We start from the raw sequence: 25,891 nt of genomic DNA, 5'->3' as shown, positions 1-25,891 counted from the left end.
CCCAAAGCAATCTATAGATTCAATGCAATCCCCTATCAAGCTACCAACGGTATTTTTCAGAGAATTAGAACAAATAATTTCACAATTTGTATGGAATTACAAAAAACTTCGAATAGCCAAAGCAATCTTGAGAAAGAAGAGTGGAACTGGAGGAATCAACCCACCTGATTTCAGGCTATACTACAAAGCAACAGTCATCAAGACAGTATGGTACTGGCACAAAGACAGAAACATAGATCAACAGATCAAAATAGAAAGCCTAGAGATAAATCCATGCACCTATGAACGCCTTATCTTTGACAAAGGAGGCAAGAATATACAATGGAGAAAAGACATCTCTTTAACAAGTGGTGCTGGGAAAACTGGTCAACCACTTGTAAAAGAATGAAACTAGAACACTTTCTAACACCATACACAAAAATAAACTCAAAATGGATTAAAGATATAAATGTAGGACCAAAAACTATAAAAATCCTAGAGAAAAACATAGGCAAAACACTCTCTGACATAAATCACAGCAGGAGTCTCTATGACCCGCCTCCCAGAGTAATGAAAATAAAAGCAAAAATAAACAAATGGGACCTAATTAAACTTAAAAGCTTTTGCACAACGAAGGAAACTATAAGCAAGGTGAAAAGACAGCCTTCAGAATGGGAGAAAATAATAGCAAATGAAGCAACTGAAAAAGAATTAATCTCAAAAATATATAAGCAACCTCTACAGCTCAATCGCAGAAAATTAAGCGACCCAATCAAAAAATGGGCCAAAGAACTAAACAGACATTTCTCCAAAGAAGACATACAGATGGCTAACAAACACATGAAAAGATGCTCAACATCACTCATTATCAGAGAAATGCAAATCAAAACCACAATGAGGTACCATCTCATGCCAGTCAGAATGGCTGCTGTCCAAAAATCTACAAGCAATAAATGCTGGAGAGGGTGTGGAGAAAAGGGAACCCTCTTACACTGTTGGTGGGACTGCAAACTAGTACAGCCACTATGGAGAACAGTGTGGAGAGTCCTCAAAAAACTGGGAATAGAACTGCCATATAACCCAGCAATCCCAGTGCTGGGCATACACACCAAGGAAACCAGAACTGAGAGAGACACATGTATCCCAATGTTCATCGCAGCACTGTTTATAATAGCCAGGACATGGAAGCAACCTAGATGTCCATCGGCAGACGAATGGATAAGAAAGCAGTGGTACATATACACAATGGAATATTACTCAGCCATTAAAAAGAATACATTTGAATCAGTTCTAATGAGGTGGGTGAAACTGGAGCCCATTATACAGAGTGAAGTAAGCCAGAAAGAAAAACACCAATGCGATATACTAACGCATATATATGGAACTTGAAAGATGGTAACGATAACCCTATCTGCGAGACAGAAAAAGAGACACAGATGCATAGAACAGTCTTTTGGACTCTGAGGGAGAAGGTGAGGGTGGGACCATCTGAGAGAATAGCATTGAAACATATATATTATCACATGTGAAACAGAACGCCAGTCCAGGTTCGATGCATGAGACAAGTGCTCAGGGCTGGTGCACCGGGATGACCCTGAGGGATGGGATGGGGAGGGAGGTGGGAGGGAGGGTCAGGATGGGGAACACATGTATACCCATGGCTGATTCATGAGAATGTATGGCAAAAACCACCACAACTTTGTAAAGTAATTAGCCTCCAATTTAAAAAATTAATTAATTAATTAAATTTTAAAAAAGGCAAAGACTCTATTTACACACAGTTTTACTTGTAGAACTTACTGACCCCAACATACAGCATAGGAGTTATATATATCAGGAATGAAAACTATTTTCTTTCTCCACTCTAATTTCTAGTTACCTTTCCTTAAAAAGAAACTTTCCCATTCCACCAATAAGAGTTTACATTTCATTATCCTCTCCTTTTCTAAATAGTTTTTCCCAATGCCAAGTTCTTTAATTGAAACTTCACACAAAATTTTATATTTCTTAGAATTTTTCCCTAATCCCCCTATTGAGTTTAATAATCATGTATTTCCTAGTCTAGATCTGCACTGTGTAATAAGATAGGTGTAGCTCCATGTAACAATCGAGCACTTGAAATGAGGCTAGTCCAACAGAGAGGTATTGTAAGGTATTCATATCAGTTTGAACATGCTATGAAAAGCAGTGTAAAATATCTTAATCTTTATATTGATTACATTTTGAGATAATAATATGGCTATATTAGATTAAATAAAGTATGACCTTAAAGTTAAAAAAAATAAAAAGAAAAGAGAGAAAATGTAACAATGAAACAATGCCCAGTGCTTGCTACCATGCTTTTTTGTGTGTTTGGCATACTTACAGGAATCAGAGCTACCTTGGATGATGGGGTTGATGGGTGAAGGGACAGGTCGCTGACCCAAGACTGGAGTCCAGAATGACCCAGTCTGAGGGGAAATAGGGGAGAATGCCTGCCCTTGAGTCATTCCCAGGCCTGAGGCATGTTTCTCTAGGACAGTCAGCAGAACATGAGTGTAGTTTTAGTTGGGGGCAGGGGGCAGGACCCCAGGGTAATCTCTTGCTCTCCAGTCCCTGGTGTTCCAGATGTCCACAACAAAAATATGTTCTATATTAAAAGACTGAAGGGTGGGTTGTCTCTGTCCTGTCATGCCTTGCCCTGGGGGAACTGGGGGCTGATGAAATAAAGACATGAATGGATTGTTCATAAATCACAGAGCTAATCCTCTCAAGTACAGGGTGCTAATAGAATCAGGAACATTAAGTCAGAGATCCCAAATCTCAAAGCCAGAGTGATATGAAATTAACATGAAGTTAATTAATACATTTGATTTATGGAAATAATCTTGTTCTATAGAGGAATGAGGTGTTAAAAAATGACGGACTCTGTTTGTCAAATATGATTCATTCCACAAATATTGTCTAAGTGTCATGTTAGAAGAAACACTAGGTATACGGTAACTGGAAGAGGCATCAAGTGGGAGTTAGAGAAGGCCCATAAAGAGGTGATACCAGAGCTGATACCTGAGCAGGTGTTAGTTATGGAAGCATTGGAGCACTACTTCTCAAGGGCCTGCTCTCAGTCACACCCTTCTTAGTGAAGACACTGATTCTTAGGACGTATTATCTCACCTGTTACAATAGAGCAGAAGTCCCTGCTCTCACCAAAACCTCTCTTGTCTATCTGTACCTTGGGTCCTGTCTATTCTTCCCTTATCATTGTCGCTCCTATAATTAAACCCGCTCTCTGCTTAAATGTCAGTTTCAGACTCCTTGGGAAAAGTTGTTTACCAGACAGTGTCTATACCTTATCAGCACCTGTTCCCTTCTTACCCACTCCAGTCGGGCTTCCATCGCCTCTGTAACTGCTTTTGTCAAAGTCACCAAGGATCTCCACCTTGTCAAATCTAAAAGGCTCTTACCTGTTTCTTAGCAACATTTGATGTAGTTTAACATTTCCTCCTTTACATCTATGTTTCTCTTGATTTTTTTTCCCTCCCACCATATGGCTTGTGTAATCTGGGCCCCCTACAATGGAAGCCCAGAGTCCTAACCAATGGACTGCCAGGGAATTCCCTCTCTTGGCTTCTTGAAATATAATTTCCTGACTTTTCCTCTATCTGGTGGTTATTTCTCAGTGTCTTTGGATGACCTCACTGTTATACCTGATTTTAAATGTAGGGGGAACATGGGTTCTATCCTGTTATCTCCCTAGTTGATATCACCCATTCTTATGACCTCAGAACCATCATCTCTATGCTGACAACACCTAAATTTACATTTACACCCCTGATCTCTCTCTGAGCATATTTAATTTGTTTGTTGTTTGTTTTAGTTGCTAAGTCATGTCTGACTCTTTTGCAGCCCCATGGGCTGTCACCCACCAGGCTCCTCAGTCCATGGGATTTCCCAGGCAAGAATACTGGAGTGGGTTGCCTTATTCTTCTCCAGGGGATCTTCCTGATGCAGGGATCGAACCCGCATCTCCTGCACTGGTAGGTGGGTTGTTTACCTCTGAGTCACCAGGAAAGTCATCTCCAAGTCAACATGTCTAAAGTGGGATTCTTGTCTCAGCAGCCTCTATATCTTTTCAAATTCCTATCTTTCAGTATTACCAAATGGTGCAGTTAGCACTTGGTTGCTTCCCCAGTAATCTAAGGGTCACCTTTAATTCCTCTTTTCCTCCCAGTCCTTTACCATTCAAATCTACTACCAAGTCCCACCTTTTAAAATTCTAAAATATTCTTTAATGACCATCACCACCACCCTCCCCCCGGCCACTGAACAGTGTTATTGTGTGCCACTACTAGCTTCTCTGGTGGCTCAGATGGTAAAGCATTTGCCTGCCATGCAAGAGACCTGGGTTCGATCCCTGGGTCGGGAAGATCCCCTGGAGAAGGAAAAGGCAACCCACTCCAGTATTCTTGCCTGGAAAATCCCATGGTCAGAGGAGCCTGATAGGTTACAGTCCACAGGGTCACAAAGAGTCGGACACAACTTCTCTTTCTTGGAGACCTTCTTTAGCTTTCAAACTGGTGTCCATAAGCCTCAAAGGAATGGAAGGATTATTTTCTTTTTATCAAGGTATAGTTAATTTACAATGTTGTGTTAGTTTCAAGTGTACAGCAAAGTTATTCAGATTTTTTCCCATGATAGGTTATTACAAGATACTAAATATAGTTCCCTGGGCTATACAGTCGGTCCCTGTCTGATAATTATTTTAAAAACTTAGATCATACCAATTTCTTGCTTAAAAATCCTTCAGTGGTTTCCCATCACCCTTAGAATAAAATCCACACTACTTTCCACAGTCTCCAACACCCTGCTCATCTCTGCTCTCATGTCATTCCATCCTCCCCCTTTATTCACATCACTGAGGTCACTGGGCCCACCCTTGCCCAACTGGCCTACCAAGCTCTTTCTTCTTCCATCTTCCTCCAATCTTCTTATGTCTGGTTCCTTTCAGGCACTTGGTTCTCAGCTCACCTGAGAACCAAGTGCCTGAAACAGAATAGTTTACTTGTCCTGTTTTGTTTTCTCCACAGTGCTCACCCCCATCTAAAATTACGTTGACTGCTGATTTTATTATATTCTTTTCCTGTCTGCCCATTTAGGATGAAAATTCCCTGAGCACAAGGACTTGGTTCTGTCTTGTTTGCATTGTAGCCCTAGTTCCAAAAGATAGCGCCCAACACACAGTAGGAAGTCCCGAAGTACCATAGAAAAAAAGACTTTTGTTTCCCAGAGCTCCCAGTCTTCAGCTGGTACACTCAAGGACATCGATACCTGGCCTATAGCGGAGGAGATCCAGCTCACGACAAGAACCCCGAGCTGGTGGGTGGTGCTGGAAGCTCTCCTGTCTGCAGATGCCCTATACCCTGACCTGCTGTTCTCTCCAGCCGCCTTTCCTCGTCCCTCCATAAAGTCAACATGGCCTGACCCAAGTCTGAAACCTCGGGGTCCCCATCCTCACTTAGGCCAAAGAGAAATGCTCAGAAAGGCGGATAGGGTAGGTTGGGGGGCAAAGACGTGAGGCACAAGTAATGCAAGTCTTGAGGTCCCCTGTTAGTGACCCTGCTGCCTTAGGGCAGGATCAGTGCGAGGCGGAAGCACAGCAGGGTGGGGCAGCGAGTGCTGGGTGGGTCGGTGGGTGCGGCCCTAGGTTCCACCCACCCACCCCCGAAGCGGTGATGAAGAAGGAATTCATAGGACCTGGACTCCATCTTAGGCCTGTTTATGCTGATCATGCTTGGCCACCTCTCTAATGGGCTCTAAACTCTGTGCTTAGTGCCTATGGAAACGACAATAGAAGGATAAGACCCCCGCCCGACAGGGGAACCTTGAAGATCATATCCAGGTTACTCATTGCCTAAGAGAAAACATACACTAATCACCCCTGTCTCTGGACAGGCCGTAAATTTTTCTGTACCTATCGGAGTGTAACCTCAGGCTTATTGATTATTGGCCAATTGTTTAACTGTTTAAACACATAACACATAAATGATGAGATTATTGTGATTGTATTTACCCTTCCTTTGTTTATGTAAGTCTCAAGGAATTTGGGGTGGTGAGTTCAGACACGTACACATGGGGTATAAAAGATTTTCACAAATGCTGGTCGGGGCCCTTGGCTAAGAGAAGACTCTGCCTTGGGCCCGCCGGTGTAATAAACTGCACTCCACTACCTGCATTGTCCTTCTGGGTGAGTTTGTTTCCCAAAACGCGTGGCTACAACAGTGAGAAGCAGAAGCTGGGCACGCTGGTTGTGGTGTGGTTGTACCAGACCTGCGACGCGCAAGTCTCAGCTCTGCAGGGGTGTGGGTCTGGACCCTAGCTCAGTGTCAATATGCAGCCCATCCCAAGTTCAAATGGAGCAGGGGGCCAAGGGCCTGAACCAGTGGCATGTGGCTTCGCACCAGCTCACAGGGTGAGTCAGGGCGTCACCCCAGGACACCGCATGTGGGCTGAGAGCATGGACGTTGGGGGAGTCGAGGGAAGCAGAAATCTGGAGGATTAGGGGTCAGAGGAATAGGTTGGGAAGGGAAGGGATGCGAGGAAGGGAACATTAATTATGTGTCGTTTGTTCTGTTAGTAGTCTTAGCATTGGGTGCTGGGAGTAAAGAGATTTCAGGTAAGTTCTAATAGAGACTTTTTTGAGGACTCTGGAAAGAAGACAAAGAAAGTTGGCGAAAGCAGACAGAGAGGAAAAAATTACTAATTGGCAGGCCTTTGACAGACCCTGGGAATAGGATGGTGAGTTTACCATCAGATATTTCATCAATTTTTTAGGTAGTTAGAATAGGAAACAGGAGTCCAAACTGACAGTGGCTAAAAGACAAGGAAGGGAAAAGCCCGCGAAAATAGAACAAAGGAAGGTCCAAGGACCAGAGTGAGGACTTCAGGTAGAACAAACAGCACTCCTGGCTCGCCCAATTTACATAGGACAGGCCCAGGGGGAGGGAAAAACATAAAAAGAGGAGCCAAAGGGCTCTCTCTCTCTCCCTCCCTCCCGCGCGCTGGTGCACTGCCCCACTCTCTTCTCTTTGCGTCTTTGGTTTGGCATGCCCTCATGCTTCGAGGATGGATTCTTCTGCTATTTTCTAAATAAAATAGAGCTGTAACACTGATTTGTCTAAGAGCTATGACACGGCCTGTCCAAGACCCGAGAGCTGTGACGCGCCGAGAGCTTTAATGTCTCGTCACAACAATTACAAAGTGACAAAGGAGATAGAGAAAGCTTCTGACATAGGCATCAGAAGGGGGCAGAAAGAGTACCCCCCTGCTAGTCTTCAGCCGGATGTTATACAGTCACCAGCAGTCTGTTAATGAAGGAAAAGAATGTCTTCAAACTCAGAATGTCACCAGGCCCCCTCATCCATAAGATGAATTTTGGGATAATCTTGGCACCAGAAGAGTCATCCAGGGCCATAAAACGATTGGCTTGAATCTTATAGAAAGGCAGATTACCATACAAATAGTTTCATTTACATAGATTAGGGGAACAATGTCTGAGTATAACATACTGGTTTGTCAAGTAGGTTCTGAGCCATTAGGCGGAACTTGACTTGAAGACAGAGTTTGGGGTAGATGCATAGTACATTAACATAGCTTAAGACAAGCATTTCCATAAGAAAAATGCATTGGTTAACTCAAGGTTTGAGAATAGTTAACTTCAGGTGGAACTAGGTGTCATTATGGCAACACAGTATTTTAAGAGAAACCCCCTTTTAAATTTGTATAGAGAAGGGGAAAATGTATACAGATATATATATATATATATATATATATATATATATATATATATATCTCACCAGTTTGTTTCCTCCTGCCGCTTAAGAGAGAGATAAAAATGTCTGACACTTGCAGCCTATTTTCTCCGTTTGGAGACTGCTGGTCTTCCTGCATGTTACCCTCTCAACATGACCCACCAGTTCTACTCCTAGGTATATAGCCAAGAGAAGTGAAAATATATGCTCACACAAAAACTTGTACATGAAAATTCATAGCAGCATTATTTGTAGTAACAAAAAGGTGGAAACAACCCAAAGGCCCATTAAGTGATGACTGGCTAACCACTTGCAGCATAGTCACACAATGGAATAGTATTCTGCCACAGAAAGAAATAAGGTGCGGATAGATTCTACAGCATGGATCAACCTTGAAATGATCATATCCAGTGAAAGAAGCTAGTGACAAAAAAAAAAAAACTTATATGATTCCATTTATATGAAATGTCCAGAAAGGCACTTCCATAGACACAGAGAGTAGATAAGAGGTTATTTAGTGCTGAAGGGAGTGTGATGGTTAGGGGTGGTAGCTGACAAGGGCACACGGTTTCTTCTGGAGGTGATGAAGCGTTCTAAAAATAATGGTGATTGGTGCCCATTTTACTGAATATACTAAAAACCGCTGAATGATGCACCTAAAGGGATGTATTTTGTAGTATATGAATTAAATCTCGATAAAAAGGTTACCAAAAAATGACAGGGAGGGAGCGAGAGAGGGAGGGAGGAAGGGAAACCCTGCACTATGAAACCTAGGTTTAACTTCCATTTCTATACCAGTCTGGCTGTAGAACTGTAGGAATGTTACTTAACTTCTCTGCGCCTTAATTTCCCCATAAATAAATGGGCATAATAAGAGTTACTATGTCACAGGGCTGGTGTAAGGATTTAAAAAGTCAACACACGTCAAGGGCTTAGAGTTTGGTTAAGAAAAAGTGTTAAGTTTATTATATTCTTAGATTCACAAATCAGTGCACCTTCCTCATGCCCCTGTCTCTGGTTCTATTTCAATGTGAAAGAGTAAGTCGCCTGCTCGTTCTCTTGAGCGTCTTCTTTCAGAGAAGCATGGGAGAGTGAAAATATTTAAAACCTGTCAGAAAGCTCAGGCATCCTTATTCAAGCCGCATCTTATTTTCTAAGGGAAACGTCCTTTGTCTAGTTTGACCCTCTAGGCTTGCCATCCTTTTCTCCTCAGCGCGCACGCGCGGAAGCCCGGCTCCCCTTCGTTCGTGCTTCTGCCGCTTTGACAATGGCGGCTCGCGGCGTGGGGCTGTTGACCCGTTTGTCCCTGCACGCTCAGAGAAGCCAAGTCCAACGCCATCTTCGCAGGCTTCTCAGTTGCCCAGGAACGGTGGCCGCAGACCTCAGGAGGGAAGAGCAGTCCTCGGGGAGCGCGGAGACAGGTGTGGTGCCGGGGCTATAGCCGCGATCCGCCTCGGGCCAGGGCAGGAGGAAGTCTGGAGTCGCGGGCGGGCGCTTGACCTGTGGAAGCGGCCGGGGAGCCTCTGGCCATCGGAGAGGCCGTGTCCCGACCTCGTCTGACGACTCTAGGGAAATCTAGAGTCGCCGCCGTGGCTCGTGGTAGTAGCGGGGTTTGTGACATTTCTGCCTTCGGGGACTCCGTGTCCATCACAATGAAGTCGTTCAAGGCTCTTGAGTTTGCAGGCCAGGAACGCAATTTGCCAGTGTTTGACAGTTTGGCGAAACATTGTTGCCAGTAATGGTAGTGATTCCACAGTTCCTTTTTCGGTAGCTTCCTCTCTCACAAATGTAACTGATTTTGATGCTCACAAGTTGCTGATGGAGGCCGAGCGAAGCCTTGATGAATGAGTAACTGGGATCCCTGGTCCTCCAGTGGAGGCTCTCTGCCTTTGAAGTTACTGCCTTTTGCTTTATTCTTCTGGCCATATTGAACAAAATCAGCTTGGTAAGAGATCTGCAGGGGCTGGAACAGGCAGGAGTTTTAAGTTTATGTGTTGGTGTGTTCAGAAGTCCAGCCACCCTTCTTGAGACCTAAGAGATGCGTATACGCTATTTACAATTCTTAAAGCAATCTAGTAGGAGATGTATCATTGTTTCCATTTTAGAGATGTAGACAGAGGCCCAAGGTGCTGAGTGGTTTGCAGCTGAGTTCATTTATACCTCGAGTCCCGCTGTTAAACAAAATGTGTTGATTTTACCATTTCTTGGAGCTGTAGTTTTAAGATATGAAATTATTTCTGGGAACAGCTCTAAAACAGGCTAAACAAGAGATACTCATTGACAGTGAGTGGGAAATATTACTTCATATGATAGTTCATTGAAATGCTAATTGGATTGTGTGTAGTAGAAACTGCTTCTGTTAGAAACTCTTTAAGTGACTGGAAATTTGGGTAAGGCTTCTGCCAAAGAAGCTATTATAATTTAACATGACTATAGCGGCTTAATTTTAGAGTATTTTCATATGCTCTTTGAAATACAGAACTATGTGAACTCAGTTTGGAAGAAATTATTATTATTCCATTTTATAGATGTAGAAACAAGTTAGTCCAAGTGGCAAGTAAGTGGTTTAAGCTTACTCAGCTATTCAGTAGCAAAGGTAAGAATAAACCCTTCTGATTCCAAGGCTTCATTTAGCAGAACTTTTCTGTTTTCCTTAGGAAATATGTTTCATTGTGTATCATTAAGGTAATATAACTGGCTAAATATTTAGAAAAGACTCTTGTGAGGCATAACAAGTAACAAAATCCTCATTTGAATTTCTTTTATTTTTTTTTAAAGAGAAGAAGGTGATTACTCTATGTAATTTTATAATTAGAAGAAATTGAGAACTACCCAGTTGAGTTATGCACTCAATGCAAGAACTCATTGCCAAAGCTTTGCTAGTTACAGTTTGTAATTACAAGGAACACACTGTTTCATAAATCAGTCAGTTCATTTTTGATGAGGCTCGGATGGCTGGAAAATATTTGTAATGAGCTAAAGTTACTAATATCCCATTTCCTTGTTGGTCTTAGTTTTGACATGGCTTTCATGTGAGAAATGGAAAGAACCCTGATTTAAGAACAAGAATTTGTATTGTTCAGGACTCTGGGTGCAGATGACAGAAACTAACTCAAATTAAAGGGAAGATACACCAACCATGTAACTCCAGAAGGAGACATGACTGCTTTAAGGTCACCTGGATGGATGTGATGAGAGTGAGTTATTTCCTCTGTTGTTGTTTGGTGGCCTCCTTTATCTCAGGTTCTTCTTCTACAGGAGTTGAGGTGAGGTAGGGAGTAATGGCCACTAGTAGCTTGCAACTTTGTCCAGTAGGAGAATAATCTTTTGCCTGAATTTGAAAGATCCGAAGAAAGAGTTTTTGATCATCACCACCACCCCGCCCCCTCACCTACTGGACCAAGAGGAGCTGTTTCAAATCATTTGAGAGTCCTGGCCTGCCTAGTGGGGCGTGGGCACATGTATGGGAAGATAGCTATTGACAGCCACCCCCTACAACCTCACAGACAGGGTTGTGTGTTACCAGAACAAGGGACATGTGTCAGGCAACCAAGGAACAGCTAAACTCTGCAGGAGGCTACCCAGCTTGTTAGATGTTTGATTTGTTTTTTCATCATTAATGATACCCTGTCTATCTCAAAAGGTTATTATGAGATTCAGAAGAGAATGTTTTTGTGAAAACTGGAAAGTGCTGCACCAATGGAAGGACAGCTGTCAGGTTCTCACTGGTTTGTTTCCAGGTTGTAAATCCCCACTTTCTTTGCAGTGCTTCTCTACCAGAGTTTTAGACCTTTTATTACTTCTTTCCAGATGCTCTCTGGTTAATCAGCATCCTTCAGATCCCTAATGTCTGGAGCAGAGCATGTACTCTACGTGTGGCCTGACCAGTGAATAGTGAAAAAGTGCCAGTACGCCTTGAACTTTGATTTTATATCTATATCTATCTTCTCCCCATTCTCACCCCAGAAGTTAATACATTGCCTTGGCTTATATTGAACTTTCATCAAATCAAACTTTTGTTTTTCTTTTATACATCTACTGCTAGCTGATCCCTCCCCCCCTTGCACATCGCCCCCACCCTTGTTATGTGCTTGTGTGTTTATATTGTTTTTGATTCTAAATGAAGGACAATATTCTCTGTGTTTTTGCTTATCAGATTGTTATCACGACCACTGCAAATTTGAATCTTAAAATATTAGCACTTACTACTTTTTCCTTCCAACTTTGTGTTCTTTGTACATTTGACGAGCCTTTTTACAAGGTAATGAACTTACATTACCTGAACTTTCTGACCCCTCTTTCATGACTTTGTGCTGTCTACATTATTCGTACCTTTTGTTGTTCAAGGCCAGAGCTGTTAGTCCTGTAGACTCTGCTTCCGCCCTCTCACCTCCTATCTTCTCAAGCATGTTTCTCCATCATTCATCAAACTTCTTGATCTCCTTCTCAAATTCAGTTTCTATCCCTCCTCCGTAGTCCAACTGCAGGCAAATACTTGCATAAAAGTGGAAAGACATTGTATACTGATGACATTGCAGTGTTGCTTGTGATAGTGAAAAAGGTAAACCATCTAAATATTTATCATAGAGGATTAATTAAATTACCATAAATATTCGAGAATACTTATGCAATTATTTTTAAAATGAAGTAAATGTATAGCTACTGATGTGAAAAGATACGCTGCTGCTATTGCTGCTGCTAAGTTGCTTCAGTTGTGTCCAACTCTATGCGATCCCATAGACGGCAGCCCACCAGGCTCCAACGTCCCTGGGACAGTGTATTAAATATTTAAAAGCATATTACAGAACAGAATGTACAGTACATTTTCAGTAATTTCAGTTGTGTGAAAAATGTTTATCTCTGGAGAGGTACAGATGTATATGTTTGTATATGCCTTGAAAATGTCTGAAAAAGTATCACACTTAATACTTGGGTATTAGAACTGGGGGAGGATTTATATGTTTACTCTATGCAATTTTGCAGTTTGACTTTACTTTTACAATTAGCAGTTGAACATCAGTGTAGACTCAGTAAATATCAGCAACAAGAAGGTTGAGGTGGTAATTACAACTGGAAAAGTGGATGAGAAGAACTTGGACCATTAAAAAAAGAAGGAAATAGGGACCAGGTGGAAAGGCTGTCAGTAGACTGAGGTCATCCCTATCCTAAGGATGGAAGACAGGTTCTCTTCTGTGTTGTTAAAGTAAATACAACACTGTGACTGACGTTCTTCCAGAGATGTTGAAGTGAGGTATTGCAGAGTGAAGGCAATTCTGCCAAGAAGAGTCAGAAGCCTTCACAGACCTGAGCACAGTTTTCAGGATGGATGGGAGTTTGTGAGACAGAAAATGAGAAGGTGGGCATTGCAGCCAGAGAGAAGAGGCTGTGAAAAATTCATAGTGTGTGTGATGGTGTTGTGTGAAGAGCACTGTAGGTGACCAGTGTGGAGGAAGAGGAGGTGGTGGAAGTTGACATGGATAAGAAGGGGCCAAGGTGCTGGGAGCTTCATACTCAGGCCATGGGGCTTAGACCGGACTGGGAACACAGCAAGAAGTCAAAGAATAAGGCTTTCTTAAAAAGATTATTTTATAAAGGGGACTTTGGCACCTTTGTTTCATTGCACTCACGCTTGTAAGAAATGTTACAGCTTATATAGACTTTGAAATGTTACAGCTTATATAGACTTTGAAATGTTACAGCTTATATAGACTTCTTATGTGTGTATTTATAAAAGTGGTTTTACTTTTCTGGTTTTGCTTTGAAAATTTTGTGGAACGCTGCCTGTTTAGCGCTATTCATTGAATATATAGTCAATCAAAACCGTGGGCAGTTTAATGGTAACCACGAGGGGATGGTAATAGAAAGACTGAGAGGAGCACAACTTCACCTTCATGAAGGAGAAGAAATAAGATGAGGTTAGGATAAAGCTGACTGTAGTCAAGGGTCCCGTCTTTATATACCTTATCAAGAGATGCTTTAAATTTTACGTGTGTGTTGGTAATGTCTTTGTCTCATTCATAGGCTCTGAAAACAGGACTCCAAAAAAGAGATTCTCTGAGGTACAAAACGAGAGACGAGAGCAGGCCCAGCGGACTGTGTTGATCCTCTGCCCAAACAAAATCAGTGAGAAAAAGTTTCTCAAGTTCTTATCCCAGCACGGACCTATTAACAGCCACTTCTTCTATGAAAGTTTTGTAAGTATTTGAGAAACAGTCTGACTTAACAGTCATATATATTTTAATATTTAATATTTAATATTTTTTGCTCTCTTGCCTCTGCAATATGGTAAAGTTATATTTTCTTTTGATATCCTATGTCTTTCTTTATCTAAATTTCTTTAATGAGGTTTTTTTTTTTATATGAGAAGTACTTATAGGCATATTACAGAATTATAAGCAGAATTATAACTGAATCATAATTTGAATACTTTAAATCATTCCATTATCTTAGGTATTGAAGCCAATGGGAGGTTTTTATTTACCTTTTAATTTTCTGTGGCAGCATTATTTTCAGCTTCACTTAACTCATACCATTTTATAGTGTTCCTTTTATTAATCTGTGTATAGTGGTTTAAAACCATTGCTTATGTGCATACCATTATAGATTTTAGTAATGAACATTTTTCATGTTGTGATAATTCCTTTGAAATATGAACTAAGACACTATTTGTTTAAAAATATTAATAGTATTTAGAAATGTGTTCTATTCTTATGTTTTTGATCTAGGGTCTTTACGCTGTTGTAGAATTTTGTCAGAAGGAAAGTGTAACTTCGTTGCAGAATATAACTCGGACTCCAAGCCTGGGCCCAGAGGCTGCAATTCCATTCAAATCACGTTACTTCAATTTAAAACTGAGAAATTCATTAAACCAGGCTTCTGAACTGTCAAGTATTCAATGTAGTAACCAGTCTTCTCCTTCAAGCAAGAAGCTTTATCAGTTACTTTGTTGTGCAGAAAGTGTAAGTTTTTAGGTATACTTCCCCAACTTGATATATGTGTGTTTAACTTGTTTTGTACATTATAAGTTTTTATTATTAAATGTTATTAATTGTTCATATTACAGAGCATACTGACCGAGTGAAAAGTAAATCAATCCTTCCCCACTCCTTACCTGATGCACCATTTGTAATCTTAGGAAGTAATCACATTCTTCCAAAGTTTTGGGCCTTTGGATTATTCTAGTTTTCTTTCTCTTGTCAACATGATGTATAATTGTATATGACATTCTTTTTGTAAACTGAAAGATCTTATTTCTGGTTTTATCTCTTTTTTTCTGCTCTAATAATGTTTGTAGTTGTTGTTGTTCGGTTACTCAGTTGTATCTGACTCTTTGGACCCCATGGACTGCAGCACGCCAGGTTTCCCTGTCCTTTACCTTCTCCCGGAGTTTGCTCAAACTCATGTCCATCGAGTTGGTGATACCATCCGACCATCTCACCCTCTGTCACCCCCTTCTCCTCTTGCCTTCAGTCTTTCCCAGCATCAGGGTCTTTTCCAATGAGTTGGCTCTTCGCATCAGGTGACTAAAGTATTGGAGCTTCAGCTTCAGCCTCAGTCCTACCAATGAATATTCAGGGTTGATATCCTTTAGGATTGACTGGTTTGATCTCCTTTCTGTCCAAGGAACTCTCAAGAGTCTCCTCCAACATCACAGTTCAAAAGCATCAATTCTTCGGCGTTCAGCCTTCTTTATGGTCCAACTCTCACAACTGTATATGACTACTGGAAAAACCATTGCTGTAACTATACAGACCTTTGTTGGCCAAATAATGTCTCTGCTTTTTAATACACTGTCTAGGTTTGTCATAGCTTTTCTTCCAAGAAGCAAGTGTCTTTTAATTTCATGGCTGCAATCACCATCTGCAGTGATTTTGGAGCCCCAAAAAATAAAGTCTGTCATAGTTTCCACTGTTGCCCCTTTTATTTGTCATGAAGCGATGGGACCGAATTGCCATGATGTTTATATTAGTTTTGGTTTTTCTTACAGACTTGTCAAAGATTTAGCTAGTTCTTTTCAAGAATCTCTTTATGGTTTTACTTATCAAAATATACTATTTGGGGGTATTGATTTTTCTAATTTTTAAAACTTCTAACCTTTTATATTTCCTCTACTTTGTGGGCCTTTAAGGCTGTGGTTTTTATTTTAAATATGAATGTTTAAGCTCCAACATGCAGCTTCATGGTATGTTCATTTTAACACCAGTCTCCTAGGGAACGTACAGGACTGTTGCTCTAAGGAGCTGGGGGATCATGGGCCTTCGTTCCTGAAACTGCTGCTCTCTAGTGTTTCTTGCCTTTAACATTGGCTCTGCTCTCCCCTGCAACTTCCTTTAAATGTCCAGCTTTGTGGTGGTTTCTACCTCCTCTACTAGAGCACTTTACTGTTTTCATTTTCCTGAAACAATACTTTATACTCGGTGCCTAAGAAAAGTAGTAGTTTTAATTCTAGCCAACTTTTTTATTTTGCTGGTATCCTCATTCCTCAGTACTTTTTAAAGGGCATTTGTAATAAGGCTCAATGTAAAAAGATTGTGTATTTTTAAAGTTTGTCTCCTAAGCCATCTAATCTCTGAAATAAAATGACCACTATGCAACATGATCTGAACATTTCTGTATTTTGTTGTTTTCTTTTGGCCAGCTAGGTAGATGATCAGCTGAACACTCTCTTGAGGGAATTCCAGCTCACGGAGGAGAACACCAGGCTCCGATATCTCACCTGCTCTCTCATTGAAGATGTAGCAGCTGCGTACTTTCCAGACTGTGCAGTCAGACCCTTTGGCTCCTCAGTGAATAGTTTTGGGAAACTAGGATGTGATTTGGACATGTTTTTGGATCTAGATGAAATTGGAAAATTTGCTGCTCAAAAGGTAATTGCATTTCTTTAAATCACAAAGTTAAAATTATTAGAAGAAATAAAGGAATTCTTTGGACTTAATAAAAGTATAACTTGATTTCTAAGCTTAAGAAGCAGTGTGATTACAGAGTAAGGTCTATTTGATACTGCTTCTTTGGAATTGTAAAATCTTCTTTGCATTGGTCTAATATGTGAGCATTTTTTTGTGAATATCTTAAACATGTAATAAAATGATTGTTCCTTTCGGGGGTTGAGAAATTTTTTGGGTAGACCAAGGTTACTTACTGTGTTTTTCAGATTATGTGTATATTAACCGTTTTATCTGCATAATCTAGTTACTGAAATACTTTTTACATCTCATGATATTTGCTTCCATTCATTTCTCAAAATTCTTCTGATTTTTATTGTAGTCAAAGACTATGTTAGCTACATTTAAGTATATGGTTATTGTACCTTTTTATCGGGTTGTTCATTTATCATTGTTATGTCCATCATCTCTGTAAGTGCCTTTTCTTTGAATTCTTTTTTGTTTATTAAGATGGCGCTTGTTATCTGTCTCAGAAACCTTCTGTATCAGTATTTTCAGCTTTCACATTTTTGTTCAGTTGCTAAGTCATGTCTGACTCTTTGACACCCCATGGACTGCAGTATGCCAGGCTTCCCTGTCCTTCAGTCTCTCCTGGAGCTTGCTCACACTCATGTCCATTGAGTCATTGATGCCATCCAATTGTCTCATCCTCTGTTGCCCCTTCTCCTCCTGCCCTCAATCTTTCCCAGCATCAGGGTCTCTTCCAGTGAGAGGCTGTGGTTTTTCCAGTAGTCATGTATGGATGTGAGAGTTGGACTATAAAGAAAGCTGAGCGCTAAAAAATTGATGCATTTGAACTGTGGCGATGGAGAAAACTCTTGCGAGTGCCTTGGACAGCAAGCAGATCCAACCAGTCCATCCAAAAGGAAATCAGTCCTGAATATTCATTGGAAGGACTGATGCTGAAGCTGAAGCTCCAATACTTCAGCCACCTGATGGACTCATTGGAAAAGGCCCTGATGCTGGGAAAGATTGAATGAGGGAGGAGAAGGGGACGACAGAGGATGAGATGGTTGGATGGTATCACCAACTCAATGGACATGAGTTTGAGTATGCTCCAGGAGTTGGTGATGGACAGGGAGGCCTGGCGTGCTGCAGTCCATGGGGTCACAAAGAGTTGGACACGACTGAGCGACTGAACTGAACTGAAGTGAAGCTCTTCGCATCAGATGGCCAAAGTATTGGAGCTTCAGCTTCAACATCAGTCTTTCTAATGAATTTTCAGAGTTGATTTCCTTTAGGATTGAGTGATTTGATGATCTTGGTCTCCAAGGAACTCTCAAGAGTCTTCTCCAACACCACAGTTCAGAAGCATCAGTTCTTTGGTGCTCAGTCTTCTTTATGGTCCAACTCTCACATCCATACATGACTACTGGAAAAACCATAGCTTTGACTAGATGGACCTTTGTCAGCAAAGTGGTGTCTCTGTTTTTAATATGCTGTCTAGGTTCGTCATAGCTTTCCTTCCAAGGAGCAAGCATGTTTTAATTTCATGGCTGCAGTCTGCAGTGATTTTGGAGCCCAAGAAAAGAAAGTCTGTCACTGTTGCCACTTTTTCCTCATCTGTTTCCCATCAAGTGATGGGACTGGATGCCATGATCTTAGTTTTTTCAATGTTGAGTTTTAAGTCGGCTTTTTCAGTCTTCTCTTTCATCCCCATCAAAAGGCTCTTTCTGAGGTTGTTGATATTTTTCTCAGCAACATAACATATGTTGTTATATTTTGGGTATAAACAGAAAATCACTGAATTTTATGCTCTTACTCCAATCTTTGATTCTTTTTATTTATTATTACTGGTAAATTTTGATTTTATTTCTCCTGTTTAATTTTTTATTTCCTATTTTCTATGCTTTTCCTTTGCTTTTCCTTCCTTTCCTCCTCCTGTTGAATTCTTTTTTTATTCTGCCCTTTCATCTCTTACTTTCTTTCCATTTACAGTTTAGAGATTTTATATCCCATTTGTGCTTTATTAACATGCATGTCTGACAGAGTAAAGTTAATCAGTGTGTCTGCCATCATCCAAACAATATAAGAGGGGCTTTAATGTAATTACAACTTTGATTTGGAAAAACTGCATTTTTGTACAATCTTAGGTTTCTATGACTGTTCTTTCTTATGTATTTCAAACTAATAATTTTCTCCGTGTGACTGTCCAGTTGAAACTTCAAACTTAACATTTTGAAAACAAAAGTTTATCTTCATCTCCTTGTTAATATTCTTAAGTTTTTATGAAAGTTCTTATTTATGTGTCACATATTAATTAGTGGCATTTTAGCTTTCCTGATATTTGCTGTCACCTAAGCAAAGAAATTTAAGCTAATCTTTTAGGCCTGCCTCTTCATTTATATCCTCAAAGCTGCAGTCACAAGGTCCCTTATAATTCTCAGTTAAATGATTATAACAAAACATCTTGCTTTCCACGTATTCCTCGCCTCATGCCTTGGTATTCTAGCCCTCAGGTTCTGCTGAAGTTACCTTAAAACACAGATTGGATCATCCAAAAACTTAGAACTGTTCTTTTTAACATAGAATTGAAATGATCTGTTTTCCAGCCCTCAGATTCTGCTGAAGTTACCTTAAAACACAGATTGGATCATCCATAAACTTAGAACTGTTTTTTCTAACATAGAATTGATCTGTTTCATAATTCATTTTAGTGATAATTTCTCATTCTGTATCTTCACACACCCAGTTTTTCAGTCACATCATTTAATTACCTAATTGTAAGGCACTTTTATGATATGGATAACAACTAAACAATTGTTCTGTCTCTTCAGTGAGGAGTGCTCTTTCCTTCCATTCCTGACTGCCATTCCTAAGCATCTTGCAAGACCAAGGCTCCACCTTCTTAAAACCATACTTGATTTTTTTTTTTCTCGGCTCCAGTCAAAATTAATCGCTCCTTTTTTGCAGTGTCTTGCTCATCTTTCTGTCTCCAGATTCCTCCTGGGTTACATTTAGTTAGTGATTGATCTGTGTCTCTCACTGTATCGTAAGCGTGGGCAGAACAGGGACTGTGTCTGTTCATTTTCTCATCCCACATAGTGCCTGTCTGCTCAGTGTATAATTACAGGGTCAAAACTGGCCAAGGTGAACTGGTAAAGATAACCCTGTATGCGAGACAGCAAAAGAGACACAGATGTATAGAACAGTATTATGGACTCTATGGGAGAGGGCGAGGGCAGGATGTTATGGGAGAATGGCATTGAAGCATGTAAATTATCATATGTGAAACGAATCGCCAGTCTAGGTTCGATGCATGATACAGGGTGCTCGGGGCTGGTGCACGGGGATAACCTGGAGGAATAGGATGCGGAGGGAGGTGGGAGGGGGGTTTTGGAAGGGGAACACATGTATACCTATGGTGGATTCATGTCAATGTGTGGCAAAACCAATACAATATTGTAAAGTTAAAAAATAGATAAATAAACAAATTTAAAATAATAAAAAAAAAAGCTGGCCAAGGAATATAAAACACATCACAGGATTAGTGTTAGTCTTATTAAGACTAACATGCTTTTAATACTTGAAGTTGTATTAAATTCCTGGCAGGGACACTTAAGTTATGTTAGGTTATTTTTATATTAAATAATTAACATGGCTAACAATATGTTGTAATGGTCAAAGCTTGGGCTCAGGAGCCACACTGCAGAATAGTAATTCTTCTACTTACAGCTCTGTGACATGGGTTAAGTTATTTACCTTCTCTGTGCCTTGATTTTCCTAGCTGTAAAACTGGATTAGTGCTATAGAACCAACTCATAGAATGTTTGGGAGGATTGATAGACAGTAAGAAACAGTTTTTTTCTGTTGGAAGCAGAGGAAGGAGTTGGAAACTTAGTTGGATGTTAGATTTCTGAACTACAGAGCTATTTATGAAAAAATTATTTTAAAAGACAGTCTCACTAAATAATTTGACATAATTTTGTATGTAGGTTTAACTTAAGCAGTGTTGTAATAAACTTATACTCTGAAATATGTGCTTATTTAAGATTGTAATAGCTTTGCTGATAGAAACATTTTAGAAATGAAATATAATGAAAAACAGGTGCATTTTTTAATTTTAATTTTTAAATAAATAAAAATAAATAAACAACAACAAAAGAAGCAGGATTGCTTTTAAATTCATCCTCTGTAAAGCAGCTTCTTTGATCGCTGTATGCTGTCATGGACCTCTCCTTCCTCTTGGTGCTCTGTGTGTCTTGGTACCCCACCTTGGTTTGTAATTCTTGGGACTTGTTTTATTCTTCAGCCTGAGTTGAGGACAGTTAGGAAGAGATTATAACTAAATCTATATATATGTCTTAGCTTCAGTCTACTGTATCCTTTTAAAAAATGGCTGCAAAATATTCTATTGAATGAATGTACTATTATGTATTTCATAACCACTCCTTTTTTGTTAGTTAGGGAGCAGTATCTTTTTTCCTGCTTTATTGCCAACTATAGTAGGTAATATTCTTCGGTTGTGCATAACAGAAACCAACCCAGAGCAGCTTAAACAAACAGAAGAAGTAGAGGAAGCATCCTAGAACTCAGGAGTCAGGAGTCAGGAGTCAGGAATGTGGGTGAGACCTAGGAAAAGACTAGAACTAAAATATAAATGATCAAAATCCACAAAGGGTCTGTTTCTCTCCATGTTTTGCTTTGTTTAATATCTTCCTCCCCTTCACTCGCCTTTCCCCACCCCACTTTGATTTTCTTTATATTTTCATCCTGGTGGTGTAGCATGTGCCGGCCCCAGAGTTTCTGAGTTCTGTTTCAGCCACGTGGTGGCCTCTGACCCTCAGTTGCAGTTCGTGGTGGAAACACTGGGTGGTGAGGGGGAGCCTCCATGGTGCTTACGTCAGCCACCGTGTCTGGTCTGCATGCGTTGTCAGGGCCTTGATCCTTTCAGGAGGAATGAGTTCTTGAAGAGAGGTGGGTTGAGGGTAGAGGGCTTTAAGCTAGATAGAACTTTTAGAGGGTATCTACCACACAAATAATGCTGCAGTGAGTGAACAGCTTTGTAAATCTGCTCATTTGTATTAGCATTCCTTTGGGGTGATTTCCTAGGATTTTAGTAACTAATCAAAATCTTACATATTCAAAGTTTTGCTATTTCAGTATTGAAGTTGTCGCAAAAGTATGTTCCAGTTTACGCTCCTCTTGTCAGGATGGATGTGTTTCTCCTCACCCACCAAAGCTGGTCCTGTCAGCCTTTTTGTTTTTGCCAGACTGATTAAAAAACCTCATTGCTATTTTAATTTCCTCTTAGTTTCTAGAAAACAAGAACATCTTTTACTATGTTTCTTCCTCAGTTTTATTTCTTCTATTAATTTCTAATTCAAATGTTTTTGGCCATTTTTAGAATTGGGCTCTGTGCAAACCCTTCATAAATTAGGGACATTATTCCTTTATATAACATGTATTATTGTCTTCATTTGTCTTCTATCTAGTAACAAATATGCTTGGCCTTAAGATGGTTTTCATTTTTATTCATTCATATTCTTTTGTGTGTTCTTGAATTTTGTGTCATGCTTAGAGAATCCTTTACTCTGTGATTGTATGAACATTCTCCCATTGTATTCTGGTATTTTATTGATTAAAACCTTTTTTATTGAAGTCTTTGCTCTGTGTTGAATTTACTTTGGTTTTGGGCTAGTCTAGTTTCTTTTTTTGATGGCCACTTGACTCATTCTTTCAATAGCATTTCTGCAATAATTTGCAGAGTTCATTTTATCTATTAAATGCCTATAGTTACATCTATTTATATTGTCTGTTTCCTTCTGTTGATCTGCTGTTCTCATGAATGTATTTCCTGTTATAACTACTGTGGGTTTGCAGATCTTATGAAAGTGGAAAGGCTGACTTGGAAAGGGCATGTATATGTTCACAGAGTCTGGTTCTACATGTAGTATTACATAAGTCAATTATAAAAAGCCAATGATCTTTCAAGTTAGTATTTTATACTCTAGAGAATCAAAAGACAACTGAAGATTTTTTTAAAAATATTTTTATTGAAGTATAAGTTGATTTATAGTGTGTTTGCTTCTGGTGTACAGCAAAGTGATTCAGTTATACATATATTGTGTCTATTCTTTTGCATATTTTTTCCATTATGGTTTATCACAGGATATTTAATATAGTTATTTGTGCTATACAGTAGGACCTTGTTGTTCATTTTATATATAGCAGTTTGTATCTGCTAATTCTAAACTCATAATTTATCCCTTCCCTATCCCCGCCCCCTTTGGTAACCATTAGTTTGTTTTCTATGTCTAAGAGTCTTTCTGTTTTATAAATAAGTTTATTTGTATCATTTTAAATCCTACATTTAAGTGGTGTCATATATTTGTCTTTCTCCTTCTGACTTCATGGTAATCTTTGGTCCATTTATGTTGTGTAAATAGCATTATTTCATTCTTTTTTATGGCTGAGTAGTATTCCAGTGTGTGTGTGTGTGAGTGTATATCACATCATCTTTATCCATTCATCTGTCAGTGGACATTTAGGTTGCTGCTATGTCTTATCTGTTGTAAATAGTGCTGCCATGAGCATTGGGGTGCATGTATCTTTTCAGATTTTTCTCCAGAGAAATGCTCAAGAGATGGATTTTTGGATCATATGGTAGCTCTATTTTTGTTTTTTAAAGGAACCTCTATACTGTTTTCCATAGTGGCTTCACCAGTTTGCATTTCCATGAAGAGTGTAGGAGGGTTCCCTTTTCTCTTCACCTTCTCCAGCATTTATTATTTGTAGACTTTTTAATGATAGCTGTTCTGACTGGTATGAGGTGATATTTTAATTGTTTTTTAATTTATTTTTAATTGAAGGATAATTGCTTTACAATATTGTGTTGGTTTCTGCCATATATCAACATGAGTCAGCCATAGATATACGTATGTCCCCTCCCTCTTGAACCTCCCTCCCACCTAATTTTAGCTTTGATTTATGTGTCTCTAGTAATTAGCAATGTTGAACATCTTTTAATATGCCTATTGGCTATCTGTGTGTCTTCTTTGGAGAAATGTCTATTTAGGTCCTATGCACATTTTTTGATTGGGTCTTTTTTTTTTTTTTGATTTTTGTTTTTGTCATTGAGTTGTATGCTGCTGCTGCTGCTAAGTCGCTTCAGTTGTGTCCGACTCTGTGCGACCCCATAGACGGCAGAGTTGTATGAGACATTTGTATATATTGGCCCTTGTCCAGTCGAACTGTTTGCAAATATTTTCTCCTAGTCTGTCGGTTGTCTTTTCATTTTGACAATTGAGGATTTTTGGTCTGCTTTTGGCTGTGATGTGTGTGTGTTTTGACCAGAAATAACTTAGAGCATCCTTTTAGAAAAGTTTCAAAAGTTCCTTTTTATAAAAAGCTCCTGTTTGCTAATGTTTTTATTATTCAGGCCTCAGGAAATTTTCTGATGGAATTTCAAGTGAAAAACGTTCCTTCGGAAAGAGTTGCAACTCAGAAGATCCTGTCTGTGATAGGAGAGTGCCTAGACCAGTTTGGCCCAGGCTGCGTGGGAGTACAGAAAATACTGAATGCCCGCTGTCCCCTTGTCAGGTTCTCACACCAGGCCTCTGGATTTCAGTGTGATTTGACTACTAACAATAGGTATGGTCTCTTGCTTACTATCTTAAATGAATGTTACAAGGTATTAGCATAGTTTTTCTTGTGCAGAAACAGTGATTTTTGACTCTTGGATATGCTTTACTAGTAATTTTTTTAAAATGTGAAAACTTGAAAAGTAGGAAGTACTTTCTCTCATACTATATATATCTATTGGTTTTTTTTTTTTTTTGGTGTTCTTAATAAAATGTTAAGATACTGTGTTAAAATGTTAACATACCTAACAAGCATCTTCTGAGAACTGTGTTTCATTGTTCCTACTTATGTAGCCTGATAACAACTCAAAAGTTCCTGAGTATCTAGTCTTCTAGTTATAGAAAGTAAAGTGGCATCTTGAGTTTGTCTTCGAAATTGCCTCCAGATATAGTCAAACTACCGCACAATTGCACTCATCTCACATGCTAGTCAAGTAATGCTCAAAATTCTCCAAGCCAGGCTTCAGCAATATGGGAACCGTGAACTTCCAGATGTTCAAGCTGGTTTTAGAAAAGGCAGAGGAACCAGAGATCAAATTGCCAACATCTGCTGGATCATCGAAAAAGCAAGAGAGTTCCAGAAAAACATCTATTTCTGCTTTATTGACTACGCCAAAGCCTTTGACTGTGTGGATCACAATAAACTGTGGAAAATTCTGAAAGAGATGGGAATACCAGACCATCTGACCTGTCTCTTGAGAAACCTGTATGCAGGTCAGGAAGCAACAGTTAGAACTGGACATGGAACAACAGACTGGTTCCAAATAGGAAAAGGAGTATGTCGAGGCTGTATATTGTCACCCTTCTTATTTAACTTATATGCAGAGTACATCATGAGAAACGCTGGGCTGGAAGAAACACAAGCTGGAATCAAGATTGCTGGGAGAAATATCAATAACCTCAGATATGCAGATGACACCACCCTTATGGCAGAAAGTGAAGAAGAACTAAAGAGCCTCTTGATGAAAGTGAAAGAGGAGAGTGAAAAAGTTGGCTTAAAGCTCAACATTCAGAAAACTAAGATCATGGATCTGGTCCCGTCACTTCATGGGAAATAGATGGGGAAACAGTGCAAACAGTGTCAGACTTTATTTTTTTGGGCTCCAAAATCACTGCTGATGGTGATTGCAGCCATGAAATTAAAAGACGCTTACTCCTTGGAAGAAAGGTTATGACCAACCTAGATAGCATATTTAAAAGCAGAGACATTACTTTGCCAACAAAGGTCCGTCTAGTCAATGCTATGGTTTTTCCAGTGGTCATGTATGGATGTGAGAGTTGGACGGTGAAGAAAGCTGAGCGCCGAAGAATTGATGCTTTTGAACTGTGGTGCTGGAGAAGACTCTTGAGAGTCCCTTTGACTGCAAGAAGATCCAACCAGTCCATCCTAAAGGAGATCAATCCTGGGTGTTCATTGGAAGGACTGATGTTGAAGCTGAAACTCCAATGCTTTGGCCACCTGATGCGAAGAGTTGACTCATTGGAAAAGACCCTAATGCTGGGTAGGATTGGGGGCAGGAGGAGAAGGGGATGACAGAAGATGAGATGGTTGGATGGCATCACCGACTCGATGGACGTGGGTTTGAATGAACTCCGGGAG

The 25,891-nt window shown here is 39.8% G+C and overlaps 1 protein-coding gene across 9 annotated transcripts in view; it reads left to right on the top strand.

Annotated features, from left to right (window-relative positions):
• The first annotated feature begins 9,001 nt into the window (after positions 1–9,001).
• Positions 9,002–25,891, top strand: part of MTPAP (mitochondrial poly(A) polymerase) — a 33,283-nt gene continuing 16,393 nt past the window's right edge. For all 9 annotated transcript variants that reach the window (XR_014072453.1, XM_081553991.1, XM_081553992.1 and 6 more), the window contains exons 1-5: positions 9,002–9,187; positions 13,788–13,960; positions 14,492–14,725; positions 16,409–16,633; positions 24,090–24,301. Coding sequence is in view for 8 of the 9 variants with exons in the window: in XM_081553991.1 (XP_081410117.1) it covers positions 9,034–9,187; positions 13,788–13,960; positions 14,492–14,725; positions 16,409–16,633; positions 24,090–24,301 (998 nt within the window). In the remaining variant the exon portion in view is untranslated. The remainder of the gene's footprint in view (positions 9,188–13,787; positions 13,961–14,491; positions 14,726–16,408; positions 16,634–24,089; positions 24,302–25,891) is intronic.

This window comes from Giraffa tippelskirchi, chromosome 13, assembly GCF_054371585.1.
Source record: "Giraffa tippelskirchi isolate mGirTip1 chromosome 13, T2T-mGirTip1v1.2.pri, whole genome shotgun sequence".
NCBI classification, from domain to species: Eukaryota; Metazoa; Chordata; class Mammalia; order Artiodactyla; family Giraffidae; genus Giraffa; species Giraffa tippelskirchi.
Note: the sequence above shows the minus strand (reverse complement) of the source record. Positions and strands in the feature narration are given on the sequence as shown.